This window comes from Pempheris klunzingeri, chromosome 17, assembly GCF_042242105.1.
Source record: "Pempheris klunzingeri isolate RE-2024b chromosome 17, fPemKlu1.hap1, whole genome shotgun sequence".
Taxonomy (NCBI): domain Eukaryota; kingdom Metazoa; phylum Chordata; class Actinopteri; order Acropomatiformes; family Pempheridae; genus Pempheris; species Pempheris klunzingeri.
In genome coordinates, this window is record NC_092028.1 from 20,325,159 (window position 1) to 20,345,842 (window position 20,684).

A 20,684-nucleotide genomic window follows, 5' to 3' on the forward strand; every position below is an offset into this window, starting at 1 on the left:
TTTTATCGCTCGGTGGGAAACAAAATAGAAACGGAAAAGTCCGCTTTATATTAATTCACCTACTACACTCCAAAATAACATCACTGATTAGATAATATCACCGATTAATATTATTAAGCAACCTCAATGTTTGGTTGTTTGAGAAAATACTAAAGTGGTGTCTGATTTACGTACATTAAGTGGAACCTTTTTAATGGAGCTACGGTTTCCTTCCGGTACATAATCTTGACGGCACACATTGTTTGTTTATTTCATGGCTTCTTGCCGCAAAAAAAATTCCAGTTAAAGTATTTTTTGATTTATATAGTCTGAGTCTCACGCTAAACTTTGTAGTCTTTTACATTAAAAACTACAAATCTAGTAGTTTTACCACCAGCGGGCTGTTTGCTGCATGACTTTAGTGGCTGAAGAGGAAGATGGAGGAGCAGAGTCAGGAGGACTCTGGTGCAGGAGGACAGTCTGTGAAGGATGAAAAGGTGGACAACGAGGACCTGACGGAGGTGGCAGCTCCAGACACAGAGGAGGAAGATGAGGAGGCTCTTCCTCACTCAGAGATTTTGGATATTTTCGAGGAGGGACTTGCTCGACTGGTGCAGGATCCTTTACTCTGTGATCTACCGATCCAGGTTCTTACACCTGACATGCAATTTTGTAAAATAATAGTTAAATTACAGAAGTATCACCTCTACATGCGGCGTGTGTCCACACTCCTGCTTCCTTTAATCTTTCCTGAAATATCTTTAAACCTGTTGCAGTTTCATTTATCTGATTTAAATAAAATACTCACGTTTGGTTAAATGTAATTAAATCAGTTAATTAAGTTTCACTTGTACTTCTGCATGTATGTACAGATCAAATAAACAGCATCAACATGTCTGAAGAGTTTAAAGTTATCACAGTGGCTGAAAAGTTGATCATCAAGTCTCTTCCTATTGCTTCAAAAAAAAAACCCGAGCTATTTAATTTCTTTTCTAAATTAATGTAATATTTAACCTATTATCCAAGGAAGTGGTAATAATAATGATTGACAGACTTTTCTAGTTAGAACAAACCAAGCCTAAAGTGAAACTAAATTGGAAAAATTGGTGTCGGCCGACAAATTATTCAAATTTAATTTGCAGTTGAATTATTGTTTCAGCAGTAATTTCAATTCCTGAAGATCATTTATCTACCTGTTTCTTTCCAGGTCAGCCTTTTCACTTATATTCTGTTGATGCTTCAGGAAAACTGTGCTGTTTCTTCAAAGTCAGATGGATCTTTATCTTTAGGTGACTCTGGAGGAGGTCAATTCTCAGATTGCCTTGGAGTATGGCCAGGCGATGACTGTGAGGGTCTTAAAGGCAGACGGTGAAATAATGCGTAAGTCCTGAGATTGTTCAGTGTTTTCTGATCACATAATCCTCTGTACTGAACATCACCACACAGGATGCAGCTGTATTATTATTAATTCACGTTATAATGATTCTTTGTGTATTTTTTGTCCCTAAGCCATCGTGGTGGTGCAAAACGCTACCGTCCTCGACCTGAAGAAGGCCATTTGCAGATTTATGGAGCTGAAACAACAACGTGAGGGGGGAGTGAAACACGTCAGCTGGTAAATAGTCACACACTCAACAACTCAACAACATAACAGGGATGTGAAATTAAAAAAAAAATCCCCACTGTTTGCCTCTTCACTTTTACAGGAGATACGTCTGGAGGAGTTATCATTTAGTGTTTCAGGGGGAAAAGCTTGAAGAGGACAAGATGAGGCTTAAAGAGTACGTGCATAAAAATACTCACATCACTTTTTGGATGCTGTTATTATCATCCGTCTTATTTCTCCCTTTCTGTGTTTCTTTACATCTTTAGCTACGGGATCAGGAACAGAGACGAGGTGACGTTCATGAAGAGACTCAGGAAAAAGTGAAAAGACAACACTTGTCACGCCGGTTACGAATACTCGAAACGACTTTAACAAAGTATTCATGCTTGCAAGACTTGTTTTATTTGAAGTGTTTTGGACGTGATGTCTCTGTGCACACTGCAAACCCCAAATAATTATCCAGATTAAGAGTAAGCTGCTCCTCAGAGAGGCTACGTGTAAATAAGATATCAGGAGTGCTGAATGTTAGTTTACCGTCTGTTTTTTTATGGTTGCCTGAAAATATTAAATATATTACAGTATTTTATTTTTGTGTGTTTTTATGTGAGGTTGCATCTCAACATGAGAAACATTTTCCACGTAGCCTGATTTGAATATTTCCTGGTAGAAGTGAACACTACATGCCCTTGTTGACCTAGTTTGAATGGTGCTTGGACAGGACACACAGGGAGCAGCTCAGGAAATGTGGTAACACTCTTTCTCTTTAATGTAAAATGATCTTTTATACAGTTTAAGTGGGAGTTGACATGTTTCAGTAATAATTTTAACCTCTTGGCAGTGAGTACAGTAAAGTTGGACTTAAGACGTGTTATTGAAGTGTTGCTTCAAAAGCCTATTACATCGTTTCATCTAAAAGTCTTAATGATCATTATGGTATTTTTGATAAATCAAACCAGACTTTTATAGACTTTTTAGAGAGATTTTAATAGAGAACTCTCTATTATGATTATCACTTCTGTCTTTCTTATTTTTTTCGCAGTGTGAAAATGACACTCAGTATTAAAACAATGAATTTAATCTAGTACTTCATATGAGGTGTAGTAGAAGTACACTGTACAGTGTGTATTTTATGGCATTTACTACTTTGCTTAATTGACCTCAAAATAAAGCCATAAATGGATAACACAGTTTGTGGTTCATATTTCAGATGACAGAGGTTACCTGTAAATAGATTTGCCTGTTGTGGATTAAAATATGCAGGAGTTTGAGAATATTAACCCACAGTGGCCTACGGTTTGATTTATTTACAAAGAATGAAGTCTGTGTACAGTTTGAGTGTCTGAAGAAACAAATCAAAAGTTACCTGAGTTTGTATTTCCTATAGATCGACTGTGCATTATTCTGTCCCTCTTTATGTCACAGAAACACACCTCTGTCTGGGTGTGATATTCAATTGCCTCCACAACTACAATAGATTATTAATTTAGGCCACATGACGTCTGTCAATGTCCAAAAAGTGTGGAAAATTGCTTTAAATTCTATTCATGTCAATATTATTTATCTACTGCTGAATAAATACTTGTACTTGATGTTTTCAGCATCAACCATGACTTCTTCAGACAGCGAACTAAAGAACATTTCCACAGAGTTGAAACATCTGTCACTCAAGAGACAACAACTTCTGCAGAGGAAGAAACTCCACTCTGTGTTTCAGGAGTTGAAGAATCGTGCTGAATTTGGACAGACGGGTGACTTATGATAGATGAAATAAATTCTCTACTAAAACATGAAAATGTTGCAAATATCTGAACTGCAGATATCTAAAATAAGTACAATCCAAACCTTCTCCTGCCAGTGATCTAGATTTTGTGTGCAATAACAAGAGATTGTCATGTCTTGTTTACACGGCTACACTGAAATCTAAAGTTAGAAACATACTGTAGCATAGTTTTAGTTTTGTGATTCTGTAAATCCAGGTGTGTTTTTTACTTACAATATAAGGAAATCACATGGTTCTTGTATAAGGGAGCATTGTGTTATGGGGGAAGCATAATCATAGAGTTCAGACTGCACTGCTCAAATCATTCATATCCACACAAATCAGCTGTTACTGCTCCGTCCTGTAACTGCAGTTCCAGATTATTTCCAGCTGTTGAGAGCTGCCTAAAGGTATTTTCTTTTTACCGAATAAAACCATGACAATGTTCACGCTGTGAAGCAGTTACCTCAACAGATCCTTTAAGTCCCTCTGCTGAACCACATGTCATGCATGAGTGTGTTTGTTTCTGCCAGAGGAGGCAGCCTCACATCAGGATGAGATCGACAGCATTGATGACAAACTGAGACAACTGACAGAGAAGAAGGTTGAACTCCAAAAACGCCACGATTACGTCCTCAATGCCAAAGAAAAGAAAAACAACAATAACAGTGAGTCCAACTTTACTGCAGCAAATCATCACTCCATCCGTCACACTTTGGTTTTTGTAGCTACCTTTTTTCCTCTTTGCCAGACGTTAGTTTCAGCTCCAGCCAGAAGACGGTGCCTGTGCCTCCTGTTCCTGTCTCCGGCGTGAATATTTTCTATGTCGAGGCTCCCCCTACTATCCCTGGTGAGTCAGTGATGTACAAACGCTCAGTTAAACTGCTCAATTAAGGATGTTGTCTTAACACAGCAAGTCGTGCACCTCAGAGAGCAAAGTGAGTGATGCACTCCTCACAAAGCCACACTTCACATCACATCTAGTGAGAACAGGCTCTTCACCCTGCGTCCGTCTGTTATCAGCTTTCTGAGCCTCATCAGTACAAACATTTTTCACTCTGATCAAGTTTCTCGTTCATTTACACACTGCTGATAGAGTGGCCTGTGCCCCTGAGTACGAGTCTGAATCGTCTTAATGCAAAAATTATGCCAACTGGTTCTTTCAACACCTACAAAAGCTGCTGTGTAAAATGTATGTAAGTGAAACTAACTGGAGACTTTCAACAGCCACTAAAGTGCACTCACTATGTCCTGAGTGGCTGTTTTTTTTTCCAGAGCTTTACTTCTGGAAGGTTTAGATTTCTAAAGTTTAGTGCGAGCACCCCTGGAGGTGCACAAGAGCAAAAATGTAATGGCAGTGTAGTGGCCGGTGTCCACATGTACGTTTTTTTCCTTGCAGAAAAGATTTGACATAATAAATATTGGGGATATTTAGTCACAATAAATGTGGAGTTTGTAAAACTACTTTTCTTTAATGTGGTTGACAATTTAACAACATTTACCCCCATCCTCTCTCATCTTAAATATTTTGCCATGTGATTTCTTCCTCGTGCATGATAACACTTAACTGAGAAATTAAGATTCTTGATTGACTCATAATGAATTCTTACTTTTATTGACAGCCCCTAAAGTGATTCTGGACTTGGAAAACCTTCCACCGTGTCCATGCAGGACTCAGTGTCCGGAGTGTCGGCAGTTCATCATGACAGAGACTTTTACGTCTGTCAACACAGTGACCTGGCTGGTGTGTTTCATAACAGCTTTGATAGGGTACGAAACCTTACCCTGGTTAAATATTTACATGAAGATACAATGAGACCTTGTTCTTGTTTTTGCAGACAGTGATTCAGCTATTGGCATTAGCTACAGTTTATTTACATTTTATTTTGTTCCTGTTTCTTCCTTTGCAGCTGTGTGGCCGGTTGTTGCCTCATCCCCTTCTGCGTTGACAACTTCAAATCCATCACACACAGATGTCCTAAGTGTCGAACGTCAATCCGAACCATTAACAAGCTCTGAGAGAAAAGCAGCTGATAGGAACTTGAAGCTCAGACTGAAAGAGCATCAGGCTACAACCGAATGGTGAAGTAGTATTTCAGCAGCATGGAGTTTATCTGTTTATTATCAGGATAATCACTCTCTATTGTGCAGGATGCACTGAATACCAGTGGTTGAGGGATAATGTTTGTCACTTTGGTTTAATGGGGCCACATGTCAGAGGGGACATGTGGTGCTGACTAATCTAGTCTTCCTGTATCTAAACGTACATCATACTAGATTTTTAGGGTGTATGTATATATTCAAATTGATCTTTCACTGATTTAAAAAAAAAAAAAAAGAAGGATCAATGAATGAATATACTGTGGTTCAAATCTTCAAATCTATGAAATGATGTAAAAATTCTGTTGTCTATTAAGGCTTAAAATTGAGCTGTTTGTTTGTCCAACTACAAAAATAAACCCTGTCCTTGTATAGATTTTAAATAATAAGTCACTAAAGGGTAAACTCTGGATGGGCATAGGCCTAATGTGAATTTCCAAATAATCTCTGTATTTACAAAATCAAATCAAATCTGCATATAAACTGTGACATATGACACACAAATATAGGACATACAAAAACATATGGCAAACAAAGACAAGTCAGTTTTATCTATATTGCCCAATATCACAAATAACAAATGTGCTCTAAAGGGCTTTTACACTCTGTACAGTGTTTATCCAACACCCTCCATCCTCAGAGTACCAGTTTGGTTAAAAAAAACGTCTTTAACGGGGGGAAGAGAAAGGAAGAAAGTTAGATTTGCTTCATCAAACTTAAGTCAGTGGCTTTAATTTATTCCTGTTTTTTGCTTTTTCCTAATCTGAATCAAGGATCTAAGGACAGAGGGTGTCGAATGCTGTACAGATTGTAAAAGCAAGTTTATGGTTTGTGATACTTGGCTGTATAAATAAACTGACTTAACCTGGCTATGTCAAGGAGGGCTAATGATTTGCAAATCAGTTTTTATCAGAATTAGGAGGAGGATATTATGTGAATAACATTTCCATATTTCACATCAGAAAATTTGGATGTAGTATTACTGTATGAAACATTGTGTTCTTTTGAAAAAGTAAGACTTTAAACACACAAGATCCTGGCCAGAGATGACAAATTCATTCTCCAGGAGTGAACAGTGATCTAAGGTGTCAAAAGCTGCACTGAGATCCAGCGATAGATGCACTAAGATGGAATCTGAATCCACGTCAAGATGAAGATCACTCACCACTTTAGTAAGAGCAGTTTCAGTTGTGTGACAGGCCCTGAAAGCAGACTGGAAAGGTCAAAATGATTACTGTTAAATGTGCTGGCTGAAAGTATCGGAGACACAAGCATTAAAAAGAATAGGAGGATAGAATGGTTGACAATGATACAGAGACTGAGATCACAAGTGATGAATTAATATTCAGCAGTGTAGGTCCCACAAATGGTCAGAGCCTCCAAAGAGGCAGGAAGTTGGTTTTGAAGCAAACGCCACTTCAAGAGAGATCTGTAAACTATGCATAACAATGTTTCTTCGTGTTGACAAAATCTTTCTCATTCCAGCACGTAATCCCCCTTTAAGGGCAACATTTGGATCGTCAAATGAGGCACTAATGTGCTGACAGGAAAATAAAAACATAGAAATAACCAATGTCCTTTTCACAACAGCTCCTTCAACATTCAGTTCATCAGCAACGCTCCAGGTACCTGCAGAGGCAGACAGTGATGCTTCAGCTAAATAACACAGAAGTGGCTCAAACTCTGCGCCCAGAAACCATCCTGCTGCTGTGCATCATGGTTTCTTTGACACAGAATTATATTTTTCTCATACCAGGAGTCATCTTTTGCAACTTAAAAATAAAACCAGACAGTCAACAGACTTTGCCCGCTCGAGCTGATTAGAGTTGGTCGTGGCCAGCAGATGTCACTACAATACAAACCAACAGTAATGCATTATGGTTATATGAAAAGAGTTAATAGGACAAATGAGGAGTGGCTCATTCTGATGGACTTTGCCTTTTCTTCTGCAGGATGTGTCTGTATGACTGTAATGCTGCATTGTGGTCCGGTATGCTTAAACGTCTTGAATAAACAACCAAAACAAAAAAACAAGCCGACTCCGTCATCTTTCACTAGAATAGTCTTAGTAGAGCACAGAGGACGACTCTTGTGACTACTTGCCCAAACCTGCAAGAAAGGATTCTCCTTCTTAAGTTCAGAGGGATATTGGTTTTACAAAAACATATTCATCATGTTTTTTCTACACACAGCAAGAGATGGTGTCTGAAGTGGGTCAAAAATGAACCAATGCTGACAGAGTATTTTTTTTTTTTAGTGACTACTGGTTTGGTCAGTGCAGCAGGGGCACTTCCATTGACCCTGTGGTAACTAAGTGGCCTTATATAAGGCACTCTAGTGTTATCCCATTCACTCTCCCAATTCAGTTAAACATCTGATTTATGCTTCACAATTAAAAACACACAGGAAACATTTAGCAGTTGTGTGTTTACTATCTGTTTTGATAGTGATAATCATTCCAAGACAGGGTGGAGTGAACTTCATACAGTAACAGCCCCCAGCTACATGCAGTGTTTGTCCATTAGTTATTTAACCAGGATTAGGACGTTTTCCTGCTCTTTTCCTCTGTTACCACGGTCAGCATAGCACTGTACATTCATTAAGATCAGAGGACAAAGAGAAACCATTAACACCAGAACGGATTGATAACAAATAAGAGGCATAACTTAAGATTTAAATTCTAAAGGCTACCTCCACTGTCAACTCACTCTGCCAGTACCAGTCCGACTTTATGTCTGTCTCCCAATACAATCAGAGGGTTTAAAGACCTCAAAGGAAGCAGTGCAGCAACTTCTAAAGTGATGCTGCACAATTCGATTATTACTGAGCTGATTTACACGGTCAGAAAGCGAAACAGAGCTGTCCCAAGCTCCAAAAGCTCTTATCTTTCCACATAGGAAACAAAAGCCAGCCTTTCTTGCGTAAAAAGTAAGTTCATAGGAAACAGTCTGATAGGTGTGAGAATTAACATCAACAGCACTCAGTCCCAGTTCAAGTGCAGTTCATGTGAGTCCAGGAAGTCAGTCGAGAAGACGCCCACTGGCGTTGACATGTCCAAAGGGTTCACACTCTCTGCTGGCACAGACAGGGTAAGGTCCAGCCAATCCATATTGTCCATGTTGGTGCTGTGCAGGTTCAAAGCAGAGGGTTGTGTGTTTTCATTAAAGTCCAGCTCCATGCTAACTATAGGTGAGTGTAGCTCCTCCATCAGCTTCAGTGTGGGCGGCTCAGTGTGGGCAGCCAGCGTCCCATCCAGGAGCGTTTCTAGCTGGGAGTCCGAGTTCAGGGCTGCCAAGCTGGTTGAGGGGTTGAGCGGGGCAGCAGGCAGCTGGGCCACTTGGACCACAGGTGGAGGGCGGGATAAAACCGTGTTGATGGGAAGGGTGGTTACGCTGGCTGTCACTGGGAGGGGCTTGTCCAGGCTTGGAGGATCCTGTCTGATGAAGGGGGAGATCTCTGAAACACAAGCACAGAATATAAAGTGTAAGAATCCATCAGTCATTAGTACTTCATGTCTTGTTTTTACCATTTCGATGCAAAAAGAAAGGTTGCAGTATTTCTCACCACCGCTCTCGATTAACACATCAAACAGGTCATCCATCTGCTGGCTAGCTGCAGTGGGTCCCTGTACAGAAATAAAAAGATCAGTAAATGTTTGTGGCTATAGTAAGAATTTAAAGGATATACCATATTAAATAGTGGATTTATCTGACACCTGAGCAGCTGTTAGCATTCTGCGCGTCTGTTTCACTGCATCCTCGTAGCGGGGCGGGTCTTTACACTTGGACACGTGGTCTGTGAATTTTGGCTGCCGCAGAATCAAAGCTGGCTGGTTCGAACATGGAGACTGTTTAACAGGAAAAGACAACAGTCCTTTACACCAAATGAAAAACAGGATACATAGCATGCAAATACAGGTGTACACATAAATAAGTGAAACACACTCAGTCCTTTTCAAAGTGCTTTACAGAAAAGGAAAGAAGAGAAAGCCAAAGAGACTATAGGATCATCCTCTACCTTGGTTGTAGGCCCTTTAGGACCAGCTTGGCTAGAGGAGGCTCCCACAGGACATCCACTCGCTGGGAATGTGTTGAGTATGCTTTGTGCTGTACAATCGATCCTCCAAGTCTGCAGAGAAATATTGACAGGTCAGCATGGAGATGCACATGGACAAATGCATTAATGCCATCACTGTTGTGAAATGCTCTCTCCTACTTGCAAGAAAAAGTAGTGCACTGCAACACCCACTGTGCTTGTGGGAGCCACAAACACATCTGTAGTAGTAACCAAGGTCTTTTGAGGCACAAAGGTTGGGAATTGTGGGCAACTTAAATGAAGTCTGCTCTGCACTCCCTCCTCTATAGCGTTGTTACTTTAGTTGAATTTAATTGGGCCGTCTTCAGTTGAAATATCACCACGTTTCACTCCATTAGCGACAGCAATGTACGCAGTGCTATGCAGTGTAGCTCGTGAGCGCTCTCCTCAGTAAGCATTGAGCTGTGGTTTCTGTTGCTAATTCTGGCTGCTCGTTTGGCTCAGCGCAGAGGGACGACAGAGGGCAGTCAGGGCACTGTCAGCCTTCACTCAGCACCTGCTCCAGTAACCCAAGTTTCCACAAGCCTTCTTTTGATGTGAATAGGGAAGGGTTTCACCACCCAGCTGAGGCCTGTTATTACTGTGACAACAAGAGATATGCATTACCCATGATACAGCAGCAGCGATGTGTAAAAAAACAAAAAAAATCTTATATGTGATTAGACAGTGCCACCGAAAACACTGCACCAGATGTGTGATGGGCAGCCTGATCTGAATTTACTGCATAGAACACAGAATTTATGATTTCAGCTGCACTCACATGCTGTCGGGATGATCACATCACTCACATTTTAAAGAAATCCCAAACTACCAGAGAATCATAGTTGATACTGATGACTAATAGAGAGATGGACCGAGGCAGCCTGTGCAAGCATTAGTGTTTTCTCACCTTTGTCAGTGGCTGAGTCTGAGTGCTGCATTGCTGTTGTAATGCTGCTGAGGCCTCTATTTTCTGTGGCACCTGTCCAGAGGTCTGGATGAGGCCTGTGGCTGCGCTGCTTACAGTAGTGTGTAATTTGATGCTGTTGGGAGGGAGCTGGATAGTGACTGCTGAGGCAGGAATGGATGCAGGCAGGAGGATCTGAGCTCCAGCCTGGACATGTTGCAGGGTTTCTGGCTGCTTGATAGTCTGGTGGCTGATGATGAACTGATTTTGAGAAGCTACGTGGCTCTGATCTGTCACCTCCTCTTGTTTGACCATCACTGGAAGACCAGGAGAACTACAGGACGCTGAGCAGTGTGAAGGGGTCCTGTTTTCCTCTTTGACCTGGATGGGAGCAACAGGGCTCAGTTGAGGTGGAGAATCTCCTTGCTGACTCCTCTTCTCAACCTCCAGCTGCATTTTCAGCTCCTCCACCAGCCTCTGCTCCTGCTCCAGTTTCCTCATCAGCTCCTCAATCTGACGCTCCTTCTCGTGGAGACGTTTGTCCTTCTCAGAGTCCTTCTCATAGGACCTTGTCTCTGTGGGAAGCTCATCCTGTGGAAGCCTGATGGTGCTGTCTGCTGTACTACTGTCGTCTATGCCAAGATTGCACACCTTTGAGACTATAGGTGACACAGGCGGAGTTAACTTTATGTTTTCAGACTGTGCCGCTGATGTGACAGCTGTAGTCTCAATGGCAGCAGCAGTCTGGATGTTAGAGTTCTCCTGAAATAACTTCAGCCTCTCTATTAGATCTGTCTTCGTCCCAGAAACAGGCAAAGATCTTAGTTTTAGTTCCATTTTCAGCTCAGCAACCTGTAAAGATAACAGATTATTATAAAACGCCTCTCAAAATTGAGTTTGCTGTCCTCTGCAGCATGCACGAGGTGCATAGAGCCAGACAGTGGTGCAGCTTGCAACGTGTCACCTTCATCTCATCCAGATTAACGGGTAAATGATCCGGTTTGCGGTTCGTCTGAGCGTGCCGGGGCTGCACAGGGGTAGATACAGCGTTTCCACTCAGAGCAACACTGGAACAGCTGGTTTGTACCTCAGTTGTTGGTCTGTTGTAATAAGACAGGAAGAAAAAGGGAGTACAGATTAAAGAGCAAATCTAAACTATTAACCATTTTTCACAATCAACAGCTTCTGTGTAGGAAGCCTTGGGCAGGAAATGTAAAGTATTTTAGACAAATAGCAGCTGTCGTTAAACAGTTACTTTCTGTAAAACCAGGTGTAATGTTTTGATTGAATTTGTTTAACTCTGAATGGATAATTTATTATAGTTATTATTATAATTTAACTCTGAAAGGAAGTAATTTGCACTTCAGCATTTGTACTTTAGAGTTGTTTGAGTAGTAATGAATTCAGCACAAAGTTATCAGCCTAAATACATAAAGGTAATCTTTGTGGGTGAGCCAAATCATATCTCTGTCTGTGTAAAAGAAGTGTTTGTGTTGCTAAATGGAGCCATACTTGAGTGTGGCAGGCGGGACGGCCTGGTAGCTGTACTGCTGTTGCTGCCGTAAGATCTGGAGCTGCAGGAACTGCTGCTGCTGCTGCAGGAGGCGGGCATAAGTTGAGTCCATCGGCGCTTCATTGAGCTCCTGCTTCTGGTCTGGGGGGATGTACTGATGGTATTTTAACTTTTTCACCCGTGGTTTGAGCTCTTTGCTCTTTTTGCTGCGGCTTTTATCGGCGGGTAGCTTTGGCAGGCTTTGCTACACAACACAAAACAGAAAAGGGGCATGTAAAACCTGAGAGGACCATCTGGAAGATATTTGATCCCTGTGACTGATCTCTGTCCAGTTTATCAGGGAATACAGTTAGCATTGCCAGTACCAACACTGCAAGACTTGGAACTGATACTGGATTTTTATAGCTTGAAGAGTTAAGGTGGAACATTGTTCTGACAACCGATGAGAGCTGCAGGATGAGGAAATGGGTAGTGAAAGAATGACCCTTATTGTTTTACCACCTGCAGTTACAGGATACACACAAAGGCTTGGCATAAGAGCAGTGGGTTCTAGCTATGAAACCAGAAACACAAGCGAAGTTAAACATGCACACACCCTCCAATTTGTCTCATTCCCCTATTGTATTCCAAGGGAGGGAGAGTTCATCTTCTGCTCAGAGGATAACTGGATTATGATAAATGCACAAGTTATTACTTTACTCCCGTCCCTTGATTTCTGGTCTACATTTTACACAGCCTGAATGAGGAAGGCCAGCCTGTCATTTGACCCTAATTGAAGACAAACTGTGGCTGGCACAGATTTAAGCTCAAGGATTTGTGAAATGACTTTAAACCCTGTTGTTCTTTGAACTGTGTTTAACTTGGCCGAGTGCTGACATTCAGTTCACCCAAAAACTGATGTGACTTTCAGTATGGCAAAACACAGACTCCGTGTCTTCTGACATTGCATCTCGCATCACATTTCCAAAGGAAACAATAACAAAAAAACACAGTCAATAAATCTGAGAAACAGAGAGCTCAGTGCCAGAGGTCGGTGTCATGTCAACAACTGAGTGAAGAACTACTTGAATGAACTCATCCTTAAGAAATCACCACTCTTTGCAAGAAGTTTGGCAACTTTAACATACATTTGGTGAAAGTTGGAGATGTTAAAAAAAAACATCTAAAGCTCACCTTCACAAGCAACGGTCCTGGTGTGATACTGGGGACAACTGTGGCGGTGGGTTGAGGCGCTTGTAGTTTGCTTTGTTGCTCACTGGTGGAAACAAGGTTGATGAAATCTGATGTGGACTGTGAGCTGGGTGGTGGGGAGTGCTAAGAAAAGCAGAGACAGAGAGAAACCACTTGATCCGTTCAGTAAGAACAGTGAAGCCGCTATGCCTGTTAATCATCATACCATGCCACTACAGAAAAGTACCTCAACGTGAATCATATAACCAAAAACAGATTGATAAACACAGAAAAATGAACAAAATGTTTCTGAAATGATAGATTTAGGTTATACACAGTTAGCACATGGTGTGTGCGTACAGTAAATTAGTCTCAAAATATCATTTCAGTGAGGAAAATTCTCCTAGTGGCCATTTAAACAACTCTTTAAATAAAGTGAAGAAGCTTCTGATGTTTTATCCTGCTAGACAAGATAACTTGTCAAGAAGATAAATTGTGATGGTTCTATTGGCGTACCTGTATGGGAGAGTTTAACTGAGGAGAAGTAGAGGCGGCCTCAGACCCTCCAGACTCCCTTGGAGAGGCAGCGGTGGAGCTGGGAGATTGGTGGCTGGCAGGCTGTTGTGGTGATAAGGCTTCACTGCTGTCCTCATCAAAGCTGTAAATATCTGGTGACTTCGAGTAGGTTTTCTTAGCGCCTGTGGGGTCAGCATCAGACAAGCAGAGCTTATTATGGCGAGATAGTGGCAGGTAAGCGAGACCATTCTCACTGCAGGAGTTTGTCTTCTCGAACACAGGTATAAAACATGGATGATGGATCAAAACTGTTGCTGTTAGTCAGCTGTTGGTGGTGAAAACCTACAAAAGCTAGCTCACGTGTTCTAATGAGGATGCAATAGTGTTGTTGAGTATCTACCATTGGTGACCTCTTCGACAGCAGAGTCGACAGGCAGGATGTTCTTCTCCACCAGCTCCATGGGTCCAGGCCGCTGGGCGATCTTCTCATTGAGATCATCAGCCAGTCTGGCCCTCTTCAGCTTCATCTGTGTGGCCTGCAGCGATGGTTCAGCCTGCGTCTCTGATAAACACACAGAGGACCATTAGCTATGAATCCGGCCGGCATCAGTCAGCCTCTTCACTGCTTTGTCAGGGTGACTCACTGCAGGCTCAGCCAGACCTCACAAACGTATGTCTTCCTGCCTCAAAGACATTTATCTGGTTCTAACTTTGTAAAACAAATTTAAACAGGCGATATGTGTGATTAGATGAATAAGTGCCTTATTCATCTCTGTTATCTAGTAAGAACACCCAGGACGATGATTACCTTGTAGGATGTGCATACGGACCAGCTCAGAGCGCTCAGGTCTGCTGCAGAGTTTGTGCTTCAAGAAGTTCCCAGTCTGTTCGAAAAATTAAAGTTTTTCAAGCATCTTCTAGATTTAGATGAACGAAATCATGAGCTGCAGTGTGATGACAGTAGCTGGTGTCTTACCCTGGCTCTTTCCAGGTTGCGAATCTGCTCATGAAAGGCAGCGGGTGTTTTCAGAGCTGTGAAAAGATTAATCAACCAAATTTTCAACTTTTTTCAGTCACAAAACTGGATTTCTACACACAGACAAACTCCTTCCATCTGAAAATAAGTGATTATTGACTGAACTTGTTTTCTCCTTCTTAATATTTCTAAAAAGCCATTTCCTTTTGTTTTTGTTGTTATGAGAGAGTACCATGATTAGCAAACCACTTATTAAACAACAGACATAATAATGTAACATAGTAAGTGGAGCAATGTGAGCGACACAATATGTCTAGTGTGCACACTTGTTGTAATGTACTTACTTGAGTAGCAGTTTAAAGCTATCGCAGCTGCTTTCTCAAAAGTACAAGAGGGCTACATCCCTGTAGAGAATGAACAATGCTAGATGTGGATACCTACTGTAATGTACTTAATCATGATGTCCTCTTGATATTTAGGTTTGAGTTAGAATTGAGTTTTAAATTATGGACATCCAGCAGCAAAAAGTTACACAACGACTAAAAATGTAGTCAGTGAACTGAGGAACAGTATAAATTGGTCTGAAGTACTAAAGAAATAAGAGTGGATATACAAATAAACACCAGATGGGTCATCTTAGCATCATTAATGTTAAAATATCCATAAATCAATATAAGTGGTAATGAACTTCATCATTTCTACTGTACAGTTCTCCACACTACCACACTAACTTCAGTACAGTTTAAACCATTTTTCACATGATTATTTTCATGTTTTTCATTGTTGTTCTGCATGAGTGTGACATTAATACAAGCATGAGTTCATGGGAGTCAAACAGGAAGTACCAGCTTTACTAACTCAAGCAGAGAGATTGTTCCATGGAGAGAGTGACTCTTTGATCTGACAGAATAAACTCACCCTAACTACACCCTCTGGCTCACTGACTAGTCACCTCTGCTATGACGGACACTGTTTGGTTTGGGAACACACTCGCCGGGGGGGCACTCTGAGGAGTGTGTCAGCGGAGCAAAGCAAAACATTCCTGCTCGTCACCTAAACCTCACTGCATACCTACCATAAGCCTTTAAGTGTGGGAGCAGCAGAGTGCTTTAGTGGAGAATGGCCTGGGAGGTTTGTGTGCAGGCCACGCTTGGGCAGGCCGCAGAGGGGGCAACTGACCTCCACTGAAGGCTCAGTCGCTGACTCATGTGGCTGTGTGGAGCCAGAGAGGAGCTGAAAGCGTGACTGTAGGGGGCTGCTTCTCAGGAAAGCACAGGACAGAGAAGAAGAGCTCTGTCTTTTTCTCTTTCTACCTTTCCAGCTATCAGCGTGATTCTGTCACAGACTCAGCTCATCTTTTATTAGGTGTAGCACGGGGACTGAGCTGAAGTAGGAGTGCATCCTCTCTCTTTCAGCCCAGCAATTTTCATCATCTATTAGGCAACTTATTGTTGTGCAGAGACAAACAATGCTACGAAGCCATTTACACAAGTATGAATTAAAGTCCAAAAGATTACATTTGCAAAAGATTCTCCCCAAAAAACTGCAAATTTAATCTTTTAAAATTTGACAGACCATCATGAGCTCTAACATCAGTGCATCAACAGATGCAATGTAATCATGTTGAATTTAAGTAAAGTGCATAATCACAAACTACTTAATGAGCTACTGTCTTAATGGCATTTCAAATATGCTCTCCAAAAGCCATGAACATGTTTAGTTGATGAAGATGTTAGCAAAAGCTGAATTTCATCTCTAATATTGTGAGAGCTACAAAGAATCTCAGTAAAGTAAACAAAAAAAAAAAGAATATTTCCTAATTTCAATATCAATCGACACAGATTTTTCTCAAAGCATAGGATGAGTTTTGGGTTATACTCACGCGGCATGATGCCCTGCTCCACAAGCTGCTCTCGAGTTCTCCTCTGCTGCAGACAGAGCTGGAGGACTGTGAGAGAGCGGAGACACAGAGGTCAGAGCTGGACTTTTACCATTCAGAGCCAAGTCCGCTGAGTCAACTAACAACCATCTCTGGCTTTAACTGTGAAACCTGCAAGACTTCAAATAAAACAAAGTAGTTATTATTTCCCAATCAATACACTACCCCAAAAGCTTAAGGGTAAACCCGGTTCACCACCACAGACATCCTATTCACTTCCTGTTGCACCGCAAGTTTTATAACAGTTAGACTTGAACAGAGTAATGTGATTGGTGGAAAGTCCTCCCAATGGGAGTCAATATCTCTGTGTGGGATGCAAATACACAGAGGAGTCAAATAAAGTAACTGCAGGAACGAACACCAAAAGATGAAAGAGGGATTCATGTTAGGGCTGCAGTCATGATAAAGAGCAAACCTGGGAATGCTCATGACAAGTGAGTCATGACTATTTAATACATTTTTAAACTGTAATATTGTTTTGGGTGGATAAGCGGCGATCACTTATGCTACGCAGACACATCAAAGCCACGACTATCTTCAAGCAGAAATTGTTGAATCTAGCATGCAGGCCCCACATACAGTACTTGGATGGTCGTCAGTGTTATTTCCCATCAATATAAACTGTAGTAAGATCTCAGTTTAAACATTTATAAACAAGAGAGCGTGGACATGTTATTCAGTGGAATAACACCCCTACGTGCAGAAAACAACACAGTCTGAAGAGGAGGGTAATGGGTGATAGTGATGAATGAGGCAGCAGTGTGAGGTACGTGAGGCTCTTATCGTCACCACCGTAGTGAAGTGAAGCCGGCTTAGCGAGAGCTACTGAGTGGCTCAGGGGAAACAGCTACTCCCACTCACACACAAACACACACTCACACACACAACGCAGACCTGCTCAACTCTCCTGGGAAAGGCGCTGCGTCTGAACAGGCCTCTGTGACTCACTCTAGCAAAAATAAACTGGGCAGCTGTGAGAACAAGGCCTGGGAACCATGAAATTTGGGGGTAGTTAAGGGGGTGGGATCTTCAGTTATATGCAGAGCTGAGGGGACGTTCACGGGCTTCCACTGGTGGGCAAGGGAACGCAGAGTGACAAGTGCTGAGGCAAAGGGTGGGAGGCCGAGTCTACTCTCAGAGCAGCCCATCAACTGTGGAGCAGAGAACACAGTGTGCCTGTCCCGCCTGCTGTGTTTCCTATTACAAACCCTGGCCAGAGGGGTTACAGTCGGCCCGAGACAGATCATACCAGGAGATTGTAAAAAATTGCCATTGCTTTTTCTCAATATTCATATCCACTATGACTTGGGAAAAAAAAGCCACAGGCAAGAAAGTTTATGAGTGCATATAAGTGCATATCAATAACACCAAAAGCTGCCTTCCAGCCAGTTTAATTTGAGCATCAATATCGGGGTACACCTCATGCCTGGGGTCCTCCTCACTTTGTGTCATCTTGTGTTCAACCTGAACCCTGGTTAACCTCTCCGTCATGCAAACTGGCTCCGCTCTGCAGCTCACCAGCAGAGCATAAACAGAGGTTGTGGAGAAACAGAGAGAGAGAGAGGGCTCGGCTGAAATCCCTGCCTACTGATGTAATCTCTAATCTCAGACCCATGTTGTTCTCAGCAAATCATCCCTGGAGGTCTCCCATCAGATCTTTTATTTTATTTGACTTTTCTCTTTTTTAAAGAAACAGTATAAATAAAATAAAAAACTGTTTAGTGTGGCTACAGATACTTCTTGCCCAGACAAAGCTGAATTTAGTTTAGAAACAGACTGACACTGGGTTTTGTTGACTTTACTGTTATAAATACCAAAGACTCTAAACAAAATCCGATTTTAGCAAAGATCGAGGCACACATGACCAGTGACAGACTAAACCACCAATACACAGATTATATTTATCTATCAAAAATGTAAATTGTGTGTAGTAGCTGATACAGATGCATTTTCCTACAACTTGCACTCTCTTGGGTCAAAGTGTGCCTGAGCTAAATTTAAACTGTATACTGTAAGAAATTAACAAATCAGCTTGTTATTATTTGCAAGGTCTTTACACATATTGGTTCAAATGAGTAATTTACACTGATGGTTTGCCAAATGCAGGCATGTAAACAGAAACTAGTGTCCAACAAGTTAAACTACTCAATTACTCATTTTAATCAGGTGAATCAGGTGATGATTATGTTATGACAGAGAATGTATATGGAGATGCTGAACACTGGATTTTAACTATTTCAAACTTGATAAAGAATATCTACATAAAAGGTCTGTATGGGGAGTCAACAACATCTTGAGTTGAAGGTCATTTATAACCACGTTCCAGTGGTGCATTATTTGTTCAAAATGAAGCCAGATTTTTAAGTGATGAGAAATCGCATCAGAAATCATTCCTTCCCCATAAGTGGGTGTGTCCTTCAACTCTGTTGGCAAACTGGTCTAAATCTGGTTAGAAAGTTATATTTAGTCAGCTCATGAATAATAATTTACTGACGTACAATTTAAATAACATGTTTTACATGCATATCTTGCAGGCTACACACACTATAAACACACTTTTTGCTTCTTCTTGCAAAAGTAAAAAGCATTGTTGTGCATGTACGGTCAAATATGACCTCACAGACGTCACAATAAGTTCACCATGATCACGTACAGAACCTAAACACGTGTAGTATTGGTTTTATCACTGAAAGACAGCTATGTTGGGCTGCATTTTAAAAAGAATCCACAATACTCCAGGCCTGGTCTAGTGAAAGGTGCTGCAGTCTTTAAAATATGCAAATAACGATCAGAATCTTGATCAGCAGCATATCTGTTTATAACACTTAATTAGAGTTAAGCTTATTGTGTGTGCTTGCATTGCAGGTGTGAACTCACGCTTATATCATGTGAAAGAAAACCATAACAGTGGTTCAATAGAGTGCCAATATAAACAGAGGCAGTACAAACTTATGAGTATTCTCTGCCAGGTCTCACCCTCACAGACTGATTTATTATCCATAAGGAGACAATAGTCTCTCCTGTAAGAATAACGCTTGGCATGAATCATTGTGATGAGCTTTACTGTAGCTCTGTCATTTCCTGTTAGAGCTGCATCTACGTCACTACAACCCCCCACCACTGCCGCCAGCATCAGTAAAGATTAACAAGAGTAAAAAAGACTTGAGGTAACTCTAAGCAGATACTCACATAAAACAATGAAATGCATCTAGGTTAGACGAGAAAATGGAAAAGCACCTGATTTGAATTTACCCCTGCAGATGGAAGGGGTCTCCACATCAAGGCAGGCCATAGAGGACAGTGGTGGTTTACTTGGCGGCCAGGTCTGGAGTCCCATGGAGTGATGAGGCCAGTGGAGAACGGAGGAGTCAGAGAGAGAAAAGACCCAGCTCTGAGCGAACGACAGCTGGCTCTCAGAGCTGCACACAGTCCCTCCTCTCTGGCTCTCTGCTGGCCTCAGTGGAGAAAGTGTGTGTGTGCTCCGTCAATGTCAGGAGGAGGGAACACAGCGCTGCTCGTGTTAACCCTCGCTGGGTCATTTTTGCACAACTCACAGCAGACACATCACAATACAGCGCAAAACCTAGGGGGAACGTCAGACATTAGTTTGTAAATAATCAGCAGGGGACCAAATGATTTACTGGTAACCAATACATGCTGATCAAAACAAGCTGTTTTGAGAGAGCACATCTCCATGAGAAACAGCAAGAGGTTTATGTAGCACTAAATAGCAATGACAAGAACAAACACACATGCGTCATAAGGGTCACGGAAGGTTATCTTTAAACATTTTTAATGATGAGTTAGTTATGAGGTTTTCTTTTTACATGTGCCGTGGTTATTCTTCTTCTTTGTTATTTTCCATTGCAGCACCATTGATTTATAGCAGCCAATATCAATTTCATCTTAGCTGCTGTATTAGTTTCCAGCAAATTCAACTTGTGTCTGACTGACTATCTATTCAAAAACTGTGGAGAAGAAGCAAATGCAGTGGCTTACAATGGTGGCTGGATGCCATCCATGACTAAAAACACACAAACAGGAAATGAGATAAAAGGGAATTACACAAATTGTGGCGAGTTCTGTGTGTCTCAGTGGATCCAGGAAGGCTGTTTAGAAAATATGTCAAAGCTAAAGAACAGACT

General features: G+C 41.5%; 2 protein-coding genes and 1 long non-coding RNA gene across 3 annotated transcripts; 2 read left to right on the forward strand and 1 right to left on the reverse strand.

Annotated features, from left to right (window-relative positions):
- Positions 1 to 327: 327 nt before the first annotated feature.
- snrnp25 (small nuclear ribonucleoprotein 25) lies at positions 328 to 2,166 on the forward strand. Its single transcript, XM_070848367.1, has 5 exons — positions 328 to 626; positions 1,269 to 1,359; positions 1,489 to 1,594; positions 1,686 to 1,760; positions 1,852 to 2,166. Exons 1-5 carry the CDS (start codon positions 417 to 419, stop codon positions 1,907 to 1,909), a joined length of 540 nt encoding a protein of 179 aa, XP_070704468.1. The 5' UTR covers positions 328 to 416; the 3' UTR covers positions 1,910 to 2,166.
- Positions 2,167 to 3,882: 1,716 nt separating this feature from the next.
- Positions 3,883 to 5,033, forward strand: LOC139217318 (uncharacterized). The gene is made up of 3 exons (XR_011585602.1): positions 3,883 to 4,012; positions 4,096 to 4,194; positions 4,967 to 5,033. It is a non-coding gene; the product is annotated as an uncharacterized lncRNA (long non-coding RNA).
- A 3,140-nt stretch (positions 5,034 to 8,173) lies between these two features.
- mrtfbb (myocardin related transcription factor Bb) lies at positions 8,174 to 19,967 on the reverse strand. The gene is made up of 14 exons (XM_070847733.1): positions 19,777 to 19,967; positions 16,483 to 16,548; positions 14,601 to 14,656; positions 14,433 to 14,508; positions 14,025 to 14,186; positions 13,625 to 13,806; positions 13,112 to 13,252; positions 11,938 to 12,182; positions 11,390 to 11,525; positions 10,429 to 11,277; positions 9,462 to 9,572; positions 9,160 to 9,291; positions 9,009 to 9,069; positions 8,174 to 8,900 (listed from the first exon to the last, which is right to left on the reverse strand). The coding sequence occupies exons 1-14, from the start codon at positions 19,874 to 19,876 to the stop codon at positions 8,425 to 8,427; spliced, it is 2,793 nt and encodes a 930-aa protein (XP_070703834.1). The 5' UTR covers positions 19,877 to 19,967; the 3' UTR covers positions 8,174 to 8,424.
- Between the last annotated feature and the right edge of the window lie 717 nt (positions 19,968 to 20,684).